The sequence below is a fragment of the Protopterus annectens genome, chromosome 7.part0, assembly GCF_019279795.1.
Source record: "Protopterus annectens isolate FY-2018-M chromosome 7.part0, PAN1.0, whole genome shotgun sequence".
Lineage (NCBI taxonomy): Eukaryota > Metazoa > Chordata > Ceratodontiformes > Protopteridae > Protopterus > Protopterus annectens.
This window is the reverse complement of record NC_056739.1, coordinates 1,277,595,033-1,277,620,564: the sequence shown is the minus strand read 5'-3', so window position 1 is coordinate 1,277,620,564 and position 25,532 is coordinate 1,277,595,033. Positions and strand designations below refer to the sequence as shown.

Sequence of the window (25,532 nt, the reverse complement as noted above, 5' to 3'; positions counted from 1 at the left end):
CACGTGTTTGCCTTCTATGTTTCTGGCAGCCATCTTGTGTTGGTAGGAGCCTATCTTCTCCATTAGTGAGAGTAGCAGGCCTGCCTGGACCTTGTCTAGCACAAGCTGATTGGTAAAGAAAGCAGGGGCTAGCAGGATTGGCTACATTTCTGTGTTACTAGAATCATCTATTTTTGTGGTATTTAAACCCCACATTTGAGCTGCTTTGGGCTTGTCTGAACCTGGCTCTGATGAGGTGCATCATCTCTGAGATGTTTTATGAAATTACTGAGGCTAAAAGACCAATCTAAGTGCTTTATTTTTTTTTCACTTATTTTATTGACTTTGCACTTGCCTATCATTTTTATCTGTGCCTTATAGCAAATGAATCACATTTGCACTGTTTTAAAGAAATTTACTGATGCTGTTACTGTATTTCATTGCTATTTACTGCAATTCATTACTGTTTAACTGCACTTTACTGCATTTTATTAATGTTTTTGGCAGCCATCTTGTTTTGGTAGGAGCCTAGCTTCTTTGCTAATGAGAGTAGCAGGGCTGCCTGGACCTTGTCTGACACAAGCTGATTGGCAAAGAGAGCATGTGCTAACAGGATTGGCTAGATTTCTCAGTTACTCAAATCTCCTATTTCTTGTGGTATTTAAACCCTTCATTTGTGCTGGTTTATGCTTGTTTGCACATCGCGCACTGCAGCTGAACTGTTTTTAACCCATTGTGAGGTATTCCAGCTACAAATTTTCCCTTAGCAGCACTTGTGTGATCACCTAGTAGTACTCATCCTAGGCATTCCACCCTTTACCCCCTTAGCTTTCTCTGGCCTTTCTCCCTCAGATTCTGACAAATATGGATGGACAATTTCCTGCACTTTCTCCTGCCAGTCTGGTTGATATGGGTTTCCTGAGACAGTGTAGCAACTGCCTCATGTACATGGACAACCCTCTACTACTTCCACCTAGGAACACAATTTGTGAGAGAAGCAATTGCATTAAGAATTTAGACTCTGTGCTCTCTCCTTCACAAGCCAGTATATCTGGGACTAAGAAGGTTGTCAACACAAACACCGCACCTTAACACCACCCATACCTGTGCAACACACACTCACATATACAGAGGTCCCCAACAAAAACATACCCATACAAAAGAGATCTTTGAGGCAAAAACATTCGCAAACTCCACACCCGCCACACAACACATAGTCCACACACCTGCGTCTCACAGCCACTAAGGCTTACATATTACATATTAAACTTACATATTAGTTGTAGGAGACTCCATTGTGAGATGCACAGATATGTCCCTCACCAGGCTAGATAAGGAGGAAGTCACGGTTAGATTTTTGTCAGATGCCAGAATCTGCCATATCACCAATGCACTCAAGTCTCTCAACCAGTACTGTTATGACTCTGTCGTAGTCCATGTTGGTGTGAATGACTTGAAATGTACCTCCCTGGACTATATGAAGAGAGACATGATCAACCCCGCTGAATGTGTGTCCCACATAGGCATGTCCCTAGCCTTAAGCAGCATTCTACCATCACCCAGAATGATGCCGCAATACAAACAGAAAATGATTGACTTTAACAATTAGCTTAGTTTCTGGTGTTATTCCAAGGGGATCCAGTACTGGACTGCCTGAGAAGACATTATTGACAGACCACTATGCTTTGCCAGAAATAGCCTGCATCTGTCTCCCTTGAGCTTCAGGCCTCTGGCAAAGGCCCTTGCCTCCCCCATAGTGCCTTTCTGGCAATGCCATGAGGTCAAAACTGCCAACATGAAAAGTTAATAAAAACACAAGTTAAAGGTCATGCTGCTAAACACTAGGAGTCTAAACATGAAACTGCACTCATTGTAAGCACTCTTAACCCTGCAAGATGCTGACATTTGTGCAGTCACAGAAACCTGGTTCAAAGCTGCGGAGAGCACCTCAGCTTACCAGGCTACTCATCCCATCATACATTCAGACCTCAAACCGTGGGCAGCAAACCAAAAGGAGGTGGAGTTCAATATATATTAAAGACATGCACACCTCCAGGCTGATCAAACAGTATGATGCACAAGAGACACTCCAGGTGCAGTTAACTGTTGACAAGACCCCTATTCAAATCATAGCTAGTTACAGTCCCCCAACTTTCACTAAAGATGCCCATTCCACCTATCTGGATCTCTTTGAATTTATCAAGATTTAACCCTTTACCTTGATCCTGGGCAACTAACTATCCCACCATAGACTGGGAGAACTACTCATGCCAACACACAAATGCCCAAAGATTCCTTGATTTTGTCAGTGCAAATGCCTTGGACTAGTCAACGTGGCCACAAGATGTGATATCATCTCAGACTTGGTATTAACCAACATGAGTAAACACTGCAGCATCCCTACAATGTCATCTTCCCTGGTAAGATCCGACCACAAAACGGTCACTTTCGAAGTCACCATCTCCCCCGACCCCCCCCCCTTGCTACAGTCAAACATAAAAACTTCACCAAAGCTGGTTACAACTTCCTAAGGGGAGGTATAAACACAGTCACAGCCCCCATCCCCTCTGTAGGAACTGGTGTAGGAACTGGCACAAATGTTCAAACCTACACCAAAGTACTAGACGAACATTTATACAGCTGCATGGAATCAGGAATACCCAAAAGGACAAAATCATCCCCCTCAAGGAAGAGTAAACCTGTCTGGTGGACATCTGCAATAAGTAAACTCTATAATAAAAGGAAAAAATTGCTGTCCAGGACCAAGAAGGAGCAGGTGCCTAATTGGAAGCAATCTCTTCTTAGCCTGAACAAGTAAATAAGAGCACCAGTAAAATCCTCCAAAGTAAACTTTGAGTCCAAACTGGTTACATCTACTAAAGACAATCATATGGCCTTCTTCACATATGCCCACAGTCTCAAAGGAAGCACTCAGATGTCCTCAGACCTGGTGGTAAAGGACACCGCATAGACAAGCACCATAGATACAGCCAACCTGCTGTCAGACAGGTTCAGTGAAAATTTCACCCCTCTTTCCCCCACATCAGTAATTCAGGACATCCCCAGCATCTGCCCCCCCCCCCATCACCAGGGAGTAAGTCATCACTGTCGTCTCAAAGGCAAAAAAATACAGCTTCCATTGGACCAGATAACATTCCAGGCTACATCCTACATGAACTCAGGCAGGAACTTGTGGCACCATTAGGCACCCTATTCAACCAATGCCTGAATACCAGATTCATCCCAGCCGAGTGGAGGACAGCCACTGTTATCCCTTTGCACAAAGGTGGTGCGTCCACAGATCCAGGTAATTATAGACCCATCAGCCTAAATAGCCTGATTTGCAAGGCCATGGAATGGGTTATCATGGAGCTCATTAACAAGGACATTGGCAACCTCCAAACATTTGATCCCACAAAGTTTGGTTTCATCAAGGGGAGGTTATGCCTGTTAAATTTGTTCATCTTCTTTGAAACAGTCGCCAAAGCCATGGACGAGGGGAATACGGTGCACACTGCCTACCTTGACCTGGCCAAAGCCTTCGATACTATTCCCCACTTAGGTATAATAAATAAATTCTTTCAACTAGGCATCAATTCATATGTTACCAGATGGGTGGCAACCTGGCTCACTGATAGAACCTACCTAGTCAAAATTGGGGGAAGCCACCTTAAGCAGTAGACCCGTAGTGAGCAGTGTACACAAGGATCAGTCTTGGGACTTCTGTTGTTTGGGATATACTTTTCTGAGGTGCAGACCAAAACCAGTGGGCTATGTTTGACCAAGTTTGCAGATGACTGCAAGCTGGGAGCTGTCATCAATTCCTCTAATGATGTGGACATGCTACAAGAGGGTCTCACCCAAACAAATAGCTGGTGCCAGAAACATGGCATCAAACTGAATGCCAAAAAATGCATCATCATCCCCTTTGGGGATTTATAACAAGGTCCTAAGCACACAATCAGTCATGAGGGACTTGGGTACCCAGGTTGATAGCAAACTGACTTTTTACCACCATATTGCCTCCATTGTACAAAAAGCTTTCTAAATGACCCACCTTGTTAAGAAGGGTATCTCATCCAGGGACAAGGAGTTCATAACATCACTGAATTCTTCCCTTATAAGATTCATTGTCGAGAACACCCCCCCCCCTTTAGCCATGTACCTCACAAAGCACATGCAGCAGCTGGAGAAACCACAGAGGTTCTTCATCAGGAGAAACCAGGGCCTCAAACATCTACCCAACACAGACAGCCTAAAAGCCCTGTCCCTCTTCTCAGTCTCATACAGACTCCTCAGTGGTGACCTTTGTCTGGCATACAAAGCAATCTCAGACTCTGCCTTGATGGGACTGCTGCATATCCACAAGTCAAGCTCCACTTGAATAACCTGCAAGCGTGACCTCAACCTGGTCTGTGACATCAATAGGACTTGTTGGCAGGACAAATGTGTGTCCCAGAGAATCCCCCTTCTGTGGAACAGACTCCCTCTCCATATCAAGCAGAGTACCTCATTAACCCTTTCTAAGCACAACCTGGATAAGTGGATGGGGAATGGAAAATACACCCCTGGGAGTCCGGCAGTGTCCCTGCTGGACAGGCATTGGGTGCTGACTTGTTGGAACACAGGCTAATTCTTGGCTAGGCTTGTAAGAGCCTCAGGGGCAATAGCCAAAGTAACGTTCTATGATCCTATGAGAGTTATGCCCAGGAATCTTCAGAAATGAATACATGTCTTGCCTTTCTTCTCAAGTTTGCTATCTCCAGTTTGTTTTCATACATATGAATGGTAAGCATACCTGCTTCTGACTGTTCTTTAAATACTGGACTGTCATTTTGGATATTAGAAAGGTAAGCTAAAGGAGTTAGCAGCTTCCCTCTTTCTTCCCTTTGACGTATGAGATTCCTCTTGTCTACCTTTGTTTACCATTAACACTAATCTTGACTGGATGGGTAGATACAAATTTACACTGTGGTTATCATGTAGGGCCCTGCCCAGTTTGGGAGGTGAGCACTATTAAGGCCTTGTAAAGGATGGCAAGAACTTGAAACATCTTATGGCTCCTATGTTCACTTACGTGGTGTTTTCCTATGTCCCTAATCTAATTTTATGACAAGATTCCACTAAGAACAACAACTGTATTCTTAAATGGAAAGATTATATGATTATATATAAACATAAATCGTATGAATAGGTGCAAGTATAACATTGTGTTCTTAACTGAGCTATCACAGACACAAAGGTAATAACGCAGAAATAACGGGCAGTGCAGTACTGCAGCAGTTATTGGTGGCTTAGCTTGTTTTTCATTTAGAGAAGGCATATGCTGATTTGCTATCTAGAAGCCAGAACCATTGAATTTGATTAATTGAACAAGTCTGACCAGGAGAAGTATAACTTAAGCTTAAGGTGCTGCAGTAGGGGTCTTGTCTTCCTCCCACTCCTGAAAGCTAGCCAAATGGACAAACTGGTGATTCTCCAAATTATACCAGGTGTGTGTGTGTGTGTGTGTGTGTGTGTGTGTGTGTGTGTGTGTGTGTGTGTGTGTGTGTGTGTGTGTGTGTGTGTGTGTGTGTGTGTGAGTGTCCTACAGCAGTGGGCTGGTGTTCCATTCAGAACTGATGTCCTGTCATTCCTTACTGGGACAGTTGTTCCCCACAATCATGAAAGGGAAGGGTATTCAAAAGAAATGAATGGATGGGTGAATGGAAAAGAATAGGACAGTAGTTAAGAAGTTTATATAATTTACTCACCATCTAGAGATCTTTGGTTCATCATTTGCCTGTCAGACATTTTATCATTCAGAAACAAACATGCATATAAAATGGATGAATTAATAAAGAGAATAAAGAAGTTTTTACTTTATATTATTAAGTTTATTAAGTAATAGCATGCATTTTGGCTGCTAGAAGAAAGTTCAGCAGTCATTTACATTCTGAATTTTCATCCACAGCTGGTCTTGGCTGTGGGTAATTTGTTTCGAAATAGTTCTGGGTTTGCTTGATTACGTCTTATAGTAAAGTTAAGCTGCATTGCCACCTGCTGTCTTCAATGAGACTGTCGTTAAATTAAGATCTCATATTTTATGGTACTAGCTTGAATAAAGTAGAAAATAAATTAATTATAGCCTTTATACTGCTACATTTAGATACATACAGGATAATCTTTTTATTGCTTAAAAATTTCAGCTTATAGAAAGATCTCCCAAAACACTTCCAAGTTCAGCAGTTTATCTCTGCATTACTACGTTTGTTATGGGGGCAAGCATCCATTTGGTTGGAGATTCCATAAATCATCGTTTAATCCTAAGTGGATATCAAAATCATCTATCTGTGCGAGAAAATCCCATTATTAAAAACCTTCAGCCAGAGACCCTGGTAAGGCTTTTTTTCTGTATTTTTTCTTCACTGACAGCATTTAAAAGTGTAGCTCTCAAACATTTATTTATATTTTTTCTTCCAGATCAACTCATTTGAACTACTGTATTACTATGATGAATATTTGGGCCACTCAATGTGGTAAGTATCTGAACATAGAAAGCCATCATTCCTAAATGAGTTTCTGACAGGAAGTGAAGAGTAAAATGTGTTATAATAGAGAAATAAAAAAATAAGTACTTCTTTTGAAGGCAATTTAAAGAGCTGTATAATTTCTAAAATCAAAACTAGTTATAGGTTTTGCAAGTGGTATGCAGGCAAGGTATCTACCTCTGCTGCCACTGTCCCCAATTCAAAAAAGGATCCAATTTATCTAAAGGGTCAGCTGGGGCATAATATAAATCAATCAGCTGCCTCTCCATTTTGGCAGTATGGTATGGGGTTTACTACCACCTGTAAAATTTGTGGTGGAAACTAGGGACCTCACAGCCTGTAACAGGTCAATAAGCAAGAGTGACTGGTGTCTGGCACATAATATTTGGTTATACTAATCATGTACATTGACATCACTGCAAGTCACATACACAGTTTGTACAAGGACATCACTGCATGGTATGTATGCAGTTTGTACATTGACATCACTGCATGTCACATATACAGTTTGTACACTGACATCACTGCATGGTATGTATGCAGTTTGTACATTGACATCACTGCATGTCAAATATACAGTCTGTATACTGACATCAGTGCATGTCACTTATAAAGTTAAGGGTCCCTTTTGGGAGTTCTCACTCCCCAGTACTATGACTTAGCAGCAAGACTTTACCCATCAGGAGATCAGGAGGCCTGGGTAATGAAGACATACATCTGGCATTGCTTAGTTACAGAGATACTAAAAGGGGCACAATCCTCAGTACTGACATTTAGCTTCTGAATGCTGATACTGCTTCAGAGCACCATATGTGGGCTAGTGAAATACTGGCATTCATATCAGCTGTACAAGCTGTGCTTACATTTACAGCAAGTGGTTTGCTACAGTTTAAAAAGAAAAGGACCATTTTTTTTTTGAGGAAGGCAGATCAAGGATCATGGACTTGGGTGTTCAACGGAAGACATTTATTTAATTTATTTATTTATTTTGGCTCTTCAACTGTAACTTGAGGTCAGGAGTGCCAGGGAAGAAATCCCACCCACCCCCTTTTTTGGCCCATCAACATAGAGAGCGCCAGCTTAGGGAATGCCACTGAGCACTATATGAGCAAGCTATATATAGCTTTGCTCAAGGGAAGGGTATAGGGGAGTAAGCCAGAAGATTGCACTAGTCGGGTCATGAATGAGAGGTGCATAAAATATTAGCAATAATTTGTTCTACTTCTAAAAGTAGTCAGATGTTACATTTTACCATTCAGTTGCTGGTGGGTGGTATGAAGAACAGATTCATCACTGTGCATTATAAGCCCCTGTGTTCATTATGTTCTGGGAGATGTGAGGTCAAAGTTACTCAGCCTTCAACCTCATATGATCAAAATTATACATGGAAGGATAGAATGAAGTGCAAGGCCTTCAGCCTTCTGTCTCATACCATTATACCAATTCTCTGTGCAGTAACATGATGATGTTCATCGTGTTACACTGCTGCAGTCATTACACTTGGGTTATCCTGCCATCAGGCGGTCCCGCAGTCGGCCGGAGTTCCAAAGTCTTGGTCCGGCGTCGGTTGCTGTCGCTTCTTCCCTGACGTCAGTGCGCCAGGGGTATATAAGATGCATCCAATGCCATTTTCTTCAGTCTTTCTTGCCACGCGGTGCCCGAAGCAAAAGCAGTTCGCAAGTGCCGATCGGCCGACTCCTGAGATTTTCGAAGTCGAATTTCAGATCCATATTCTTCAATAAAGCTAAGTACCCCATTGAGGAAACTTTTTTCTTGCCTCAGACCGATGTCAGAAAAAGTTAATAATTGTATTTCTTGTGGGAAGCAAATACCTCATAAGGACTTCCACTCTTACTGTACTCCATGCCTAGGCCCTGATCACGATGTCACTAGTTGTCGGTTTTGTGCTAGATTTAACAAACGCACTATAAAACGACGTTTTGATTTTGCTTTGCACTACTTTGGCTGAAGGTTCAATTATACAATGCCGTCGGAACAACCGATGACCGCAATTCATTAAAAACGCAAAGACAAGGATAAAGACAAGCATCTGAGGTTCAAAACTGACAACAAAGCCTCTTCTAGGCCAGTTGCCAGTTCTCAGTGAGGTGCTTTCGCAGCCCCTGACACCCGCTACCTCAGAGACACAGGCCGCCTCAGACTCCCACGTGGAGACAACTAGGTCTCTGGAAACTCAAGGTATTGGGCCTACGGAAACTAATACCTCAGATGGGTCCGGAGCCGCTGAGTAGGCATCGGCTTCTGAGGGTGTTTTCAGACCTTCACAACTTACCATTAAAGCAACAGACAAGACAAAAACACCATTAATGACAAAGAAGCAAGTACAGCATTCTCCAGGACAGTCCTCCATGCCTAAGAAACAGATGCTCAAAATGGCCGAAGACCTCATTACTCTAATCAGGGGTTCCCATCCCCCTCCTGAAAAAAGGCCTAGGCAGGATACAGACTATGATTCCTCTGATCAGGTTTCCATTTCCTCTGATTCCTCTTCAGACCAAGGATACTCTCTACCCCCCTATGAGGACTCTGATGCTGAAGAATCTATCCCTTCAGCCTCTCCTCCTGAGGATTACTCTTTTGGGGAAACTTTACATACCATTTCCATTGGGAAAGTCAGGATTATTCAGAATCCAAGAAAAGGCTCAGGGACTTCCTTTTATTGCCTCAGCACAGGCCCCTTGCTATTCCGCCTGTGTTAGATATTGTAGATGATGTGTTCTCTGAATCCAGCTTATCTCCTGATTCTTTGCCCCCTGCTCCAGCCAAGCCAGATAGGTATTATAGAGTCCCTGACTCTCACAAGTTTCTTTATAAAAACCCTTCTGCTGACCCAGAAACCATTTCCCAGGGTTCCAAAGGGGTTAAGGCTTCCTTTGCAAAAAAATCCATTCCCCTCTGACAGATATTCTAGAGCATTGGATAGATGGGGGAAGAAAGTTTACACTTCTGCAACTTTAGCAGTAAGGGCTTTAAATTGCCAGTTTCACATGCTTAAGTACCAACAATATTTAATGGCTCAGTTAAAACAGAAAATGCTTACAAGCTCAGAAGCTCCTGACTATAAAGAAATGCAGGATTTATTGCATGCAGTTGAACAGGTGGGAAAACATACTCTGCAATGTGGTTTTGATTCTTTAGAGGCCTCTTGTAGAGCCACAGTTACAGGTTCTGTGATTCGAAGACATGCTTGGTTAAAAGAACAGAGTTTACCTGACCATGTTATGGCAAAATGATTGGATGCTCCTTTACAGCATTATACCTTGTTTGGTGTTAAGGCAGAAGAGGTTTTAAAGAAAATGGAGGATAAAGCTAAATCTATGCAAACAGTCAAAGATTTCTTACAGGTACAGCCACCTCGATTTAGCAGAAATTGGCCTACAAAGAATTGGTCCTTTCCAGTGTCAGACAGGCCACAGAGAGGCAGATACAGATGCCCAAGAGGCAGATCTCAACCCCAAGGCTCTTACAGACGACAGTGGGGTACCTCAACCCCAAAAGGAGGTGAGAACAAGTCTCAACCTTACAGGAAACAGTCCCAATGACTCCCCCCTTTGTATGCCAAGCACTTCCCTTTTGGCAGCCCCCTTAGGGGGGAAACTAGCACTTTTTTCTCAAAATTGGCAAACAATCACCCAAGACAAATGGGTTCTGAATATTGTGTCTCAAGGATACAGGTTCCACTTTCACACTTTACCAAGGCTAAAGGAATGCCAAACCTGCCACAAAATCAATGGGCAGAGGCTCAAAAACAAATTTCAGCCCTCATGGACATGAGAGCTATTCAAAAAGTACTGCAACAGGAACAAGGACAAGGATTTTACTCCACTATTCCTGGTCCACAGAAAGGACAAAGCCTGGAGACCCATACTAGACCTTTCAACTCTAAATACTTACCTGGATGTTCCGAAATTCAAAATGTTGACACTACAGCAGCTTCTTCCCATGATGGGCAAGAAGGCTTGGCTTGTTACTCTGGACCTCAAAGAGGCATACCTGCATGTCCCTATCAGACAAGATTGCAGAAGATACCTCAGATTCAAAGTGGGTACAATGCACTACCAATTCTCTGCACTGCCCTTTGGCTTATCTACTGCGCCCAGGGTCTTTACAAAGTGCCTGGCACCAGTAATTGCATTTTGCAGACAAAAAGGAATTCAAATATATCCATACCTGGACGACTGTCTCATTCAAGCAGAGAAAAAGGACATTCTTCTAAAGCATCTGGCATTTGTAAAAAGGCTGCTAATTTCTCTAGGGTACACAGTAAATGAAAAGAAGTCAAAACTAGTGCCCTCACAACAGATAATATTCCTGGGTGCCAGCTTGGACACAACGGCCCAGATGGCTTATCTCACGCCAGACAAACAAGGACAACTGACTCAATATTTTCAATTACTGGCAAAAAAGTCCCATCTCCCTGCAAGAAAAATTCTGCAGGCCCTGGGATTCATGGCATCCTGCATACTACTAATTCCATATGCCAGACTGCATATGAGGAAATTACAATGGTACCTAAAAAGTGTTTGGACTCAACACTCTCACAGTTTAGAAACTGTACTACCAATAATTCCCTGCCTACAACAGGAGTTTCGATGGTGGGCACAGGCATGTCACCTCAACAAGGGTCAGCCTTTCATTCTACCCACAGCCAGGCAGACTCTAACAACAGATGCTTCGGATTACGCCTGGGGAGCACACATGGCAGGAAAATGTATTCAGGGCAAGTGGACCACAGACCAAATGCATCTTCACATCAATCAAAAAGAGATGTTGGCTGTTCAAAATGCCCTAACAGCTTTCAAGGACCTTCTGCATCCAGGACAATTATTATTAAAGACAACACCACAGTAATGTGGTACATAAACAAGCAAGGGGGCACTCATTCTTATCCCCTATGCAGGCAAGCCATGACCTTGTGGAACACAGCTCTAACTTATCAAGTTCATCTGCAAGCACAATTCCTGCCAGGAAAGAAAAATACTCTGGCAGACGATCTCAGAAGAAATATCATGGACCCTCACGAATGGAAATCGAATCCACAAATCTTCAGCACGGTAACGCAAAAATGGGGGTGCCCAGACATAGATCATTTTGCCTCCCCACTGAATTGCCAACTACAAAAATTCTGCATAAGGACTTACCACACACAAGCATGGAAAGTGGATGCTCTTTCATTCAGCTGGAAAAACCTAAAAGTTTATGCCTTCCCACCACTGCCTCTCCTTTCAAAGGTACTCCTAAAAGCCAGACAAGAAAAACCACAGATGATCCTGATTGCTCCAGACTGGCCACGCCAGCACTGGTACCCAATCTTAAAGAACTTAGCTCAAGACCCACCATGGATTTTGCCTCAAATTTCACACCTCCTGACTCAACAAAACAATCAGATCCTGCACGGTCAGCTCAAAACCCTAAACCTGGCTGCATGGCAGATTCATTAGTCAAACAGGCAACACCTCTCTCTAAAGCTGTTATGGATGTCATTTTAGAGGCCAGGAGGCCTAGCACCAGGAAATCTTACTCAGAAAAATGGAAGAGATTCTGTGCCTGGAACCAGGCTCAAAGCCTTGACCCTCTTGTCCCAAACATTCCTCAGATTTTACAAAACTTAACTGAGATACTGGACAAAGGCCTATCCTTCTGATCAATTAAGATCCATGCCTCTGCCATCTCAGCTCATTACAACACGGATCCACCTTTATTCTCTCATCCCTTGCTAAAGCAGTACCTCAGAGGGGTTAAAAACATAAGACCGCCCTGAAGAGCACCAACACCTCCGTGGGACCTCAATTTTGTTTTGGAAAAACTGACCTTGCCACCTTTTGAGCCAGCCAATACAGCCGATCTAAAATTTTTATCATGGAAAACAGCTCTGCTCCTGGCAGTAACTTCAGCATGAAGAGTCTCAGAGCTACAGGCATTAATGGCAGTGGAACCTTTTATAATAGTTCATCAGGACAGGGTTTCTTTAAGGACAAACCCTACCTTCATGCCAAAGGTGATTATCTAGTGTGGCTCCAAACCATCCATTTGCCAACTTTCTATCCAAACCCCCAGAATAAAGGGGAGAAACTTCTGCACTCTTTGGACAAAAGAAAAGGTTTCAGGAAAACTGAGCAACTGCTTGTAGCATATGCTGCAGGATCACAGGGCAAGGCCATCTCAAAGTAGACTATTTCCAAATGGATAGGACACTGTATTCATTACTGCTACACACAGCATGGAAAATCAGTCCCTAATAACATTAGGCCACATTCTACCAGAGCAACAGCCACTTCAACAGCCTTTCTCAGAGGAGTACCAACCAAAGAAATTTTGGAGGCTGCAACTTGGAGTTCAGTGCACACCTTTACCAAGCATTACCACTTGCCTCTTTACTCTAAATCCAGAGCAGGATTTGCCACTGCAGTTCTGCAGGGCCTCATAGCCAATCCTAACTCTTTATAGACCAGCCACCCAACCTTAGCTTTGGGATTCTACTGAAGTGTAATGACTGCAGCAGTGTAACATGATGAACATAGTACAGTTTTGTACCTACCAGAAATGTAGATGTTCGAGTGTTCACACTGCTGCAGTCCAGGGTACCCTCCCTCCATCCCCTCTGTCCTAGCTGGACTTATCTATACCTTTCTATCCTATACAACCTTTGTGGTGTATTTGCTTGTAACTGAAGGTATTGTTTTTATTTTTTATGTATGTTTTATTAGCAATATGTATTGCCTACCTACTTGGGGGCACCTGACATCTGGGGCAAGAAAAACTGAAGAAAATGGCATCAGATGCATCTTATATACCCCTGGCGCACTGACGTCAGGGAAGAAGTGACAGCAACCAATGCCGGACCAAGACTTTGGAACTCTGGCCGACTGCGGGACCGCCTGATGGCAGGATAACCCAAGTGTAATGACTGCAGCAGTGTGAACACTTGAACATCTACATTTATGGTAGGTACAAAACTGTACTTTACTCATACATACATATGACAGTGACACTGTAGTATTCACATTTAAATACTCCATCATACAAGTAGAAACACTAAAAACTGAAAGGTATCTCTTCAATTTCTTTTAGAGTGTGTGTGTCTGTGTGTGTGTGTGTGTGTGTGTGTGTGTGTGTGTGTGTGTGTGTGTGTGTGTGTGTGTGTGTGTGTGTGTGTAAATGTTTGGCATGTGGACACTTTGCCCTCCCACACACTCTAACTTGTATGTATGTGTATGTATATATATATATATATATATATATATATATATATATATATATATATATATATATATGTGTGTATATATATATATATATATATATATATATATATATATATATATATATATATATATATATATATATATATATATGGGTCTACTTTCATTCACTGAAAACTCATTTCACTGAATCACATTTCACTGAATTTAAGTAATATTTGGCAAATAAAATACATATGCCCTTTTCCCCACTGTAGTGCAACCCTGGAGTTAGTATATATAGTTAGAGGGAGTGTGGGGGCACACTCCAGATGAGGCAAACACTAGACCCAAAACCTTTAATATAATTCACAGCCAAATCACTAATTAATTAATCTGAGATGTGCTGTAAAACACTGACATTTTATTTTATACTGAAGTATTTTTTATCTTTCAATTTTAATATTTTTAATAGTCAAGTTTTTAGTACATCTACACTACATATTTTATATTTACATCTATTTATTCAATCATATAGTTGTGCAACAAATGGTTGTTTTACAAATTTAATTTCAGTGTTTTACACCACACCTCAGATTAATTAGATAAAGACTGGTTAATTTAATTTTTTGAGAGTCCTGAAGTTGTCTGAGGAAGTCTATCATTTTAGACGAAAACACAGTTGTTTTAGGAAGCGTTCATGTGAAAGTATTTTTACCTTTTGGTTTATGCGATTTGGCTGGGAATTAAATTAAAGGTTTTGGCTCTAGTGTTTGCCTCATCTGGATAGGTTCATAGGTTCATACTAGGCTATCTGCCCTAGGGCATTTATAAGCCTAGCCAGAGTGTGTTTGGCTTTCGCCACCCATTTTAAATGAATTTTGCTATGCCCTTTTTCGAGGTTAGTATACTGTGCCTCTGTCTAACAGTGACACAGAAGTGATACCCGGGGTAAACCTACAATCTCCCATCCACTCATCAAGATTCCTCTTGAAGAGAGTCAGTGAGGGACTCTGCCTAACCTGGACTGGGATTTATTCCAGAGTGAAGGGAGCCTCTGGGTTATGAATCTGTCCCTCCAGCATGTCCTATTTATTTCAGTGCTGAGGTTCAAGTCTCTCGAGCGTGGCTCGATGGGATTTGGATTTTCTGAGGTGCAGCATGTCCATTAATTCCGGGTTGGACATTGCTTTATACATCAGGCACAGATCGCCTCTGAGCAGGCGGTATGCCACTGAGTAGAGCTGGAGTTTCTTTAACCTGGCAGCATATGGCATCTGTTTGAGCCCTTTGATCCTCTTGGTGAGGTACTTTTGGGGTCTTTCCAGTTGCTGCAGGTGTCTGGTAAGGTACATCCCAAAAGGGGCATTGTACTCAATTATGGGCCTGATGAGGGATGAGTAAAGAGGCACAATGACTTCCCTTGATCTAGATGTGAAATCCTTCATGATTAGGTGGGCTATATAAAATGTTTTTCTAACCACTTTGGCCATGTGGTTGTCAAATGAGAGATTGCTATCAACTTGGGTCCCCAGGTCCCTAATTACTTCTTCTGTACTTAATGGATTACCACCTATGTGGTAATTTGTGGGCACTTTGTTTTTGCCAAAGGGGATGACTATACACTTTTTGGCATTTAGCTTGAGGCCATGGCTCTGGCACCAGTTGTCTGTTTCTATCAGGCCCTTTTGGAGGATGCTTGTGTCGGCTGGAGAGTCGATTATGGCGCCCAGTTTGCAGTCATCTGAACTTGGTCAGCCACAGTCCTTCCGTGTTGGCCTGTACCTCTGAGAAATATATACCGAACAAGAGAGGTCCCAGGACTGAGCCTTGTGGGACGCCACTTGTAACTGGTTTGGAGTCTGACATGGCTCCAGCAATTCTAACCATGTGGGTTCTGTCCTTGAGCCAGTTTGCAACCCATCTAGTGACATAGAGGTTTATATTTAAGCTGGTGAGCTTATCTATAATGCCCGAGTGGGGTATTTTATCGAAGGCTTTTGCAAGGTCCAGGTAGGCTGTGTGGACCACCTTCCCCTCGTCAATTGCCTTGGTGACTGTTTCAAAGAAATTGACCAGGTTTAAGAGGCAGGATCTGCCCTTAACAAAGCTGAACTGGGTGGGATCCAGTGTCTGTAGGTCCCCAATATCTTTATTTATGAGGTCCATGATGATCCTTTCCATAGCTTTGCAGACCAAGCTAGTCAGGCTTATGGGGTGATAGTTTCCAGGATCCGTTGAGGCACCACCTTTGTGGAGAGGGACCACTGTTGCTGTACGCCACTCTTTGGGTACATATCCTGTAGTAAGGCTGAGACTGAACAGTAGTTTTATGTTTGGGTTTAGCTCTTCTTGGAGTTCATGTAGGATGCAGCCCGGGGCACCATCTGGTCCCATTGATGCTGTGTTTTTTGCTTTGGAGAGGGCGACTCTTACCTGAGCATCTGAGATGTCAGGGGGGCAGCACTCTGCTGGGATAGATATTTGCCCTTTTGGTGGGGGGGGGGGAGAAGTTTGTGCTGAACCTGTCAGCTAGGATGTTGGCAATGTCTGTGGGTTCTGTGTATTTTTTGTCATTTTGGACTAATTCTGAGCATATCTGGGAATTCCCACCCAGGTTCCTAACATAACTAAAGAAAGCCTTGTGATTATCCTTAGTGTCCTGTGCAATTTTTCTCTCGAAGCTGGCCTTAGATGATTTTATGAGTGCCCATAGTTTTTTGCTAATACTGATCAGAGATGCCTTCCCTTTTGGGATTTTGCTCTATCATGTAGTAGCTTCCTCCTTCTATTGTATAGTTTGTTTATGGCTGGGGTCCACCAGACAGGACATCTGCCTTTGGAGGATTGGGTCTTGGTTTTATTTGGGATTGCATGATCCATGCATTCCTGAAGGTGTTCATAGAATGTGTTTATAAAGGATTCTGTGGTCTGGGCTGTATTTCCACAGGCCCGGGGGCTTTGAAGGATTCAATCTCAGTTTTGAGGAGTGTGAAATTTGCTTTAGAGAAGTTTTTCACTGTGGTTTTCTGGGCAGAGGGTGGGGTCGGGATGTGAATATCCAGTGAGATTAGTTTATGGTCTGATCTTACCAGTGAGGGATACACTTCTGGTCTGGAGCATAGAGTCCCCATGTTGGTGATGATCAGGTCCAGTATGTTTTCCCCTCTTGTGGGAATGGTAACAAGTTGTTCCATAGCATTTGAGTTTATAAATTTTAGGAACCTTTGGGCTAGGGTGTTGGAGCTAGAGTAATGCTCCCAGTCTATGTTTGGGTAGTTGAAGTTGCCCAATATAATGGTGTTTGGAGAGACCTTCATATTTTCCAGTGTTCTCAGGAAGGCCGAGTGGGGTTCCTGGGTTTGGGAGGGTGGTCTGTAGCAGGCTATAAACTGGAAGGCAGTTTTACCCACTGTTAGTTGCACATGGATAGTCTCTGATGCTTCGTGCTGTGCCACCAACCTGGAGGTGTGGGTATCTTTGACGAACATTGATACTCCCCTCCTTTTGTGGTTCAGTCCAAGTTTTGGGGCTGAAAAGCATGGTATGAGGTATAACCTGGTAGTGCTGGGGTGCTCTCGGGAGCCTTGAACCAGGTTTCTGTTACTGCACAGATATTGATGTTCTCCATGCTAAAGAGAGTTTTGAGTGCATGCATCTTGAGGTTTAGACTTCTGGCATTGAGTAGCATTACTCTTAGTTTCTTATCCCTTGTGATACCTATGGAGGTGGGTTTGTCTTTTGAGCCTTGCCTAAAAAAGGCACTATGGGGGTAGCATGAGCCTTTGCCAATATCCGAAAGCCCAGGGGTGACAAGTGCAAGCCGTCCCTAGCGAAGCATCATGGCTTGTCGAGCATGTCATCCCAGGCTGACAGGCATTGGATCCCCTTTGAATAACACCAATACTTAAGCCAATTGTTGAAATTGATCATCTTGTCTTCATATTGTGGCATCATTCTTGGTGAGGGTAAGATGCTACTCAAGGTCAGGGTCATACCGGCCTGGGCTACATGCTCAGAGAGCTCCTCTATGTCTCTTTTCATGTAGTCCAGGGAGGTACATCTCAGGTCATTCACACCAGCATGGACAATGACTGAGTCATATTTGTACTTGCCTTGGAGTGACCTGAGTGCTTGTGTTATGTGGCGGATCCTAGCTCCCGACAGGCAGCTCTCCGTGACCTTCTCCTTGTTCAGCCTGGTGAGCGGGACGTCAGTGTGCCTGACGATAGAGTCACCTATCACCTGGAGTGTTCCTTTCTGTGATTTGGGTCTTATTTCAAACACTTTTCCTACTTTTTACAAATTTTATAATTATGAATCTCATTTCACTGAAAGCTAACAATATAAAACCAAAAGCATGTGTGGGGCTATGCCCCCCACACACTCCCTAACTATATATATATATATATATATATATATATATATATATATATATATATATATACTCCAGGATCACACTACAGTGGGGAAAAGGGCATATATGTTTTATTTGCCCAACAGTACTTACTTTCAGTGAAATGTGATTAAGTGATTTGAGCTTTCAGCGATTTAGTGCGAGTGTTTTGAAATTCAGTGAAATGAGTTTTCAGTGAATCAAAGTAGACCTATATATATATATATATATATATATATATATATATATATATATATATATATATATATATATATATATATATATATTAACTCCATGATCACACAATTATGACCAGAAAGGAAACATCATTAGGTTAGGCCCTGTTGCTGTTATGCAGCTCACTAGAGCCTGCACTCAATAATGAGCGCATTTGATCACTTGTGGAGGAGAAAATGGCTGTTAGCAAGCTATGCATTCAACATGCGTAATAGCATTAAGTACTTAATGGAAAATGAATTACTCATCAGTGTTGTATAAAGGCTGTAGACTAAAGGAGGAAAATTCGGAAAGCTCATTCCTGAGGATGAAAGTTCAACATTGAGTAGAGCAGCTAAGTTTCTTGTGGGATTTGTAAGCCAGGGATGTTGTGTTGCTCTTACATTGTGTTTGTTCACTGATCTGACAACAGTTTTCCTGCCGATTTTTTTTTTTTTAACACCCAAATTATGGTATCCTAGCTAGATTCTAAGCTAAAAGACTAATCAGAAGCTGGTACAGCTACAACAGTTGAAACTTGAATGCACCAAAGCACAGAAAACGGATGTGAAAACACAAAATTTAATGCTCAAGTGAAGTTTAAAAACAGTCACTCCAGATCCACTTAGTAGGGTACTTCTACCCCCAACACGAAGTCACAAACAAATAAAAATAGTATTGACCATAAAAGTTAAAAGTACACAGTTCCAACCCTGGATTACAAGGCAGCCAAACAAAAATTAAAATTCAGTATGTAAAGCGCTTTTCGTTCCGGTTATACCCGAACTTCTTCAGACAACCTTCTCATACAGTTAATTAAGTTTAAATAGTTAAAGCAGTAGTTTCTTTCCTCAACAAATGTATTAAGGAGAAGGTGGTTCCTAAGGGGTTGAGGCATTGTATTTACCCAACTGGTTTAATGGAGGGTTCCCAGTTTCATAAGGAACTTGTTGACTTGTTCAACAAACAAGGCTTGGAACTTTTAACTGTGATGGTAAAGCACTACCAAGTCTCGATTAACGAACTAATTGAAGAAACAAGGGCACTGGAGGGGGTTATCAAATCAGATACTTTGTTTCCCCAATACCAATATGACTATAATAGGTCTTTTGTCACCATTGCTCACCAACTGGAGAAATTGAGAACCACGAAGGTCAGTAAACTTCAGAGGGATTTAAAGGCGTACAGGGATGGATACGCCTACCGAAAACCACCTGCTTCTCAACATCAGTACAATGTGAGGAGAGTAACTCAAGGGCGATACAACCAACCAGTTGGGGAAGGGGAAGCAGTGGACAGTGGGACAAACGGGAGGAACAACTCATTAATAAACCCAGAGGGAATTAACAGTACCAACTTTATTAACCAGGACATGCCCTTAGGGGTAATGGAGACTCCTAGTGAGAATACTAACTATTCAGGTGCACGACCTAAGTATACCCGTAATTTTAATCAGAATATCTGGGATGACCAAAACGGTTACTACCAACAACAGCAACAGTCAAAAAACTACAAGGGGAGGGGGATGCCAGTGAGCAACTGGACCCCGAATCCCCAATACCAACCACAAAAGAGGTACAACACTCAGAGCAACGTGAACTAGAATTGACTCCGTATAAACTGGTGTTAAATAAAGAGGGTGACTTTACGATTTTTAACTACACTGACTTCACTCTTGAACCCGAGTTGGTAGAACTACTGGCAAAAGGTTTTACTTTTATCCCGACTGGTAGATGTAATTCAGTGGAATTGCTCATTGACTTCAAACTGTTTATTCGTAAATTGAATTTGACAGTGTTATTAGGTAATTCATCTTATAGTAACAATGAACTAAGAGTGGCTAGTACCTACAACCCACCGGTACACCCTATTATTGGGTTATTTGAACACTTATGTGAAAACGAGTTGAGGTCAGTGGTTTGTGATTTTAATAGGCATACAATGGCAACTAACACCACAGTACAAGAGAGACAGCTTTTGACATCATTTTGTAAATTGCCTATTAGATCTATGAAACCAGATAAAGGAGGGGGCTTGGTGGTTATGTACAGGGACCACTATATTAAAAAGATGTCATCACTTTTGGAACAAGATACTTACGAAGCAGTAAGTATTAACCAAATGAATGGGGCAAACAATAGAATTAGGTTGTTTTTAAATGACCTTTATATTGACGGGCTCATTGATAGCCAAATGGCTCATTACCTTACTTTATTAGCCCCTAGAATACCCCAACTGTTTGGTATACCTAAGATCCACAAAAGTGTGGTGGACCCCCCATTTAGGGCACTGGTTGATGGTAGACAATCCATCACCTACCCTTGTGCGAAACAAGCTGACATGATCTTGAAGAAATACATTGTGGGTGAGAGTCAAATTTGCAAGGACTCATGGTCCTTTTTAGAGGAAATTAATGTAGTACAGTTCCAAGAGGAACATAATTTTCTCACGGTTGACGTTTGTGACCTGTACTCAAGTATACCACATAATATTGGAGTTGAATGGGTAGTAGACCACATGAGAGCAAAGGGGGCTTCAGATGGCGAGACCTTATTGGTTGAACAATTATTAGACATTACCTTACAGAACAGCTACCTACAATTTAACAACAAACTTTACTTACAAAAGATTGGGGTAGCCATGGGTACACCGGTGGAGGCAAGTTTTGCCAACCTCGTCATGGCATCTTGGGAAACTAAGTTTATTTTTAATAACCCTCACTTTAAAGTGGTGAAAGTTTATAAGAGATTTTTGGATGACATCTTTATGATATTGGAAGGCGACCAACAGGTGGCCGACAATTTGGTTGACTACTTCAACCAAACAACCTCTTTTCTTAGATTCACCAAAAATTACCAGGTGAACAGGATAAACTTTTTAGACATCGACTTGAGTAAGGACATGGTTAACAAGAGTTATACTGCTGGTATTTATAGGAAAAGTACTTTCTCAAACTCTTTCTTACACTTTACCAGTGAACATCCAATGCACCAGAAAAAATCGGTAGTTAAGGGCCAACTGGTGAGAGCTGCCAGGATGGTGACAACTGAGGAAGAGTTTGAGAAGGAAAGTAAGCTTTTGTTTAACATGTTTTTACTCAGAGGTTACCCAAGTAAGTTCTTGAACTGCATTTTTGAAGAGGTAACTAGGAAAAGGGTAACAGGAGTATACAAACCTATCCTTGGTCATCGTACCCTAAATATTGAAGGTTCTGGATACACTGGACTAAATTCTAGTGACCATAGAGTGAGTAAGTTAGAGAGCAATGGCCCTGGAATGGGAGAGTTGACTGTGAAAGAAGGTAAAACTAAGAGCAAGTACCAATTAGCCTTTACCTTTACATACACTCTTGTGGCTATGGATATACAGAAGGTGGTTAGAAAATGTTGGTTTTACTTGTCTTTAAACAGGGAGATTTTTGATCAAATAGGTGAGTACCCTTGTATTAGTTTTAGAAGAGGACTTAATTTGAAACAAATACTTGAAATGAATCAGGATGGAAGGATAAGGGAAGGTGGTGGGGGTACTCACAAATGCGGTCACTGTAAGCAATGTACACACATTGAGTGTGGTAATAAGTTTAAGATTAGGGATGAGACATTTTACATCAAGTGAACCTACAATTGTGATACAAGAAGTGTGGTTTACCTTGCAGAATGCCAGGTTTGCCAGGCGTTCTATGTGGGTAAGACCGACCGTAGATTGAAGGATCGGATTTACGAACATATCTACGCTATCAGCAAGAAGAACCCTAATAATGCATTAGCCCACCACTGTGAACAAAAAGAAGGTCATTATTTTAAATTTAGAATTATATCACAGGTTAAGCAGAGCAAGGACAGTAGGTGTGGGGTCAATGATAGTTTATTGAAGCTACTGTTGGAGAAAAACAAACTTAACTGGCAACATAGATTAAATGCATGTGTAGAACCTGGGCTAAATGAATCTTGTAGTATTTCATGTATCTTAAAACTAAGAAGTTTATACAGGTAATATAGTACATGTAACACAAACATTGGTGTTCAATAGTAACACCAGGTGGCACTTTTTGGCCTTTTTTCTGAATTGTCAAGGAGGAGGGTTAGTTCTTTAACTGTTAGTGTAAAAATTATTATGTTAAACTATTTAGTTAAAATAATAGGTGAAATTATTTACCTACTATCTTCTAAGGGGGCAGACACTTTTTGATGCATTTGGTCCACTTGACTTCATTTCACATTCCATTTTTTGTGGTAATTGTGTGGACGGCACAACTACAACTACTATGTGGGATTGAGGTAGTGTTACTCTATACTGGTCTTTTACAACACCTTTGGTACAACCTAAACCTTTCCATTTAACAACTAAGCACTAGGGTATTAGCAACTTAGAATATGTGATACTGAACATTTGAGCATACAGTATGTAACTCAACACAAAGTAATTTAATGACTCTATTGGTTTACTTTAGTTAATTTTTCCTTTAATTTTAAAGTTATTGTTAGAAAATGAATTGATTTGAGCCTTTTCCTGATTGGACAGGAACAAAAGAAACTACTGCTTTAACTATTTAAACTTAATTAACTGTATGAGAAGGTTGTCTGAAGAAGTTCGGGTATAACCCGAACAAAAAGCGCTTTACATACTGGATTTTAGTTTTTGTTTGGCTGCCTTGTAATCCAGGGTTGGAACTGTGTACTTTTAACTTTTATGGTCAATACTATTTTTATTTGTTTGTGACTTCGTGTTGGGGGTAGAAGTACCCTACTAACTGGATCTGGAGTGACTGTTTTTAAACTTCACTTGAGCATTAAATTTTGTGTTTTCACATCCGTAAACTTCACTTGAGCATTAAATTTTGTGTTTTCACATCCGTTTTCTGTGCTTTGGTGCATTCAAGTTTCTGCAGTTTGTGAACGTTCATTGGTGTTTGACAGCTACAACAGTTGATGGGGCTGGCTAATATGATTAACTCCAGAACTATACCTGCCCTTATGAAGTTTAGCATAGAGGACAACACTGAGTCCTATTCACTTACAGTCCAAAGATATGCCATCCAACAGAACTCAGGCAGATCAGAATGGGTCAAAAGCATTATAAGCCTACGTGGAGGGGAATGATTAAACTGGCAAAAAATTTAAAAATAAAACTATTATCTAGGATTGAGATAACCCATAAAGTCCAAACTATAAAATTCATATCTGGACTGTTAATACTGGCAGACCAGTAACAGTTCAAATGCATGATTTAAATATAATAAAGCAGTGGTTAGAGTCAGATAACAGTAAAATTAAAATGTTAGAAATTTGAGAAGTGGACGGATGTAGAAATGCATTACCTAGTAATATGAGAAAGTGGGTGTTATAAAGCAGCCCCAAGACCCCTGACAAGTAGAAGTTCATTCCTCATGACAGAGGTTCATCATGGGGTGGAGCAGGGGCTCTACATTAAGAATCATATTTATCGAAGTTAGATGGTCCAGTCTGAGACTATTGTGGATATGGCCTGAGAGATACTTGGGTGAAAAACTTTTTGGAGCTGAAAGGAATCTGTAGCCAAGGCCGGCATTCATAACTTTCATTTTGCTGCCTGTTGCTAGTTAAGTTGCCTCTAAAGACTAACTCTGGCAATTAGCACAGGAGATTAAGGCTATGAACTGTCAAAAAGCTACTTCCTGTTGCACACAGTTTGATTCCTGCAGCCTTCATTTGCTTACTGTTTGACTTTAAGAAAGTCACTTAACCAGACAGCACTTTAGGGCAATTGGGAATTTGAGCTAGGCTCATTAATGGTCTCTTGGACTCCATGGCTAGTCAATACCTATGAATGTATACATGTACAAGACAATCTGTAAATACTCTAAATAGCGTGAAATACCTTTTCATTTAATTCTTCAAATAAACCTGTGCTGCAATGTGTTTTAATGACTTGACAGTGTATGTGTTTGTGTGCGTGGGTGTGGACACACACTTGTGCATGCATGTGTATTTGTCTTAATTTCTGGGTAATTATTCACATTTTGTGTATACTACCTCTATGATGTAAAGATACGTGGATGTAGGAGTCATGTCACTAAGTGGTTCTGAGCATTTGCAAGTAAGCAGAATGTCTTCTATTGTTAAGGCCTTATGCTTAATGTAATTAACCATGACACCTCTAGCAGATACTGAATCTGAAAGGCATAACATTACAGAAGAAATAGCACTGGTGACAGACTGGTATCCAACTTTTTCAAAGTTGCAAAAATGATTAATTTCCTCAGGTTTTTTTTGGTCGCTCCTTCCATCATTAGTACTAGCACACCACCCCAGTGCCCCACATCCACACAAGGTCTACCAGCAATCTCCTGACCCCTGGACAAATCTGGTAATGCTGTGGCCAGTCATGGATCCTAAAGGCATCCTGGAGGGCTCAGCATGTCTCTGCATCTATTTGGGAGGGTACTTTTCCCCTAACAGTTTTCCCCCTCTCTCCTGGCAACATGGTGTTGTCCAAGATGGACATGCAATGTGGTCAAGCAGTGTATCTTCCCACCTCCACAGAAGCTCGGCCAGGCCCATCTGCCATTTTATGAGCCATGCCTCCTCTGCCAATGCCCTTCACCACCACCAAGGGTCATTGCAAAGAAATGGCCATGTACCACCCTCGATAGCCACGCCCATCCTTTCCCTGCTTCTCCATCAGTTGCTTGAGCCACTAATCAAACTCAATTCACTTAGGCTGTAGTCAGGACTTTATCCCTCTATGCCAAAGTGGCATCTTTTTTTTTAATTTTTGACTACACAGACTCTAGTAGCATACTTAGTTTCATCTACCAAACTCAGTCTGAATGTTGATTATTTTTACTGATAAATAACTTGCAGTTATTTTCTGGTTAAGCTTTTCACCCTATGTCAAACCCCTAGATCACAAAATGATAAAAGTATGCATTTTCACTGTAATTGATTAGATATAATTGAAAAAGCAGCAAACCAAAGACCCGGAAGGAACCGGACCACAAAATTAATAAGCTTTTGTTCATTTAATAAAACACCACGAACTTCATCAAAACAAATACAAAAACTTGAAACCACTGTTTAAATACTTGTCATGTGCAAAAAATAATCCAATGACAAAATACTTCAAATAAATTATTTAAATAGCCACTGTGATGTCATGATATTTAAAAAAAGGGTGGTTTCAAGTTTTTGTATTTATTCTGATGAAGTTCGTGGTGTTTTATTAAACGAACAA

At 41.5% G+C, this 25,532-nt stretch overlaps 1 protein-coding gene across 1 annotated transcript in view; it reads left to right on the top strand.

Annotated features, from left to right (window-relative positions):
* The window catches only part of CLN6 (CLN6 transmembrane ER protein), a 351,455-nt gene that overhangs the window by 263,982 nt on the left and 61,941 nt on the right, over positions 1–25,532 (top strand). The window contains exons 4-5 of the mRNA XM_044077893.1: positions 6,168–6,356; positions 6,442–6,497. Of these exons, the coding sequence (XP_043933828.1) occupies positions 6,168–6,356; positions 6,442–6,497 (245 nt within the window). The remainder of the gene's footprint in view (positions 1–6,167; positions 6,357–6,441; positions 6,498–25,532) is intronic.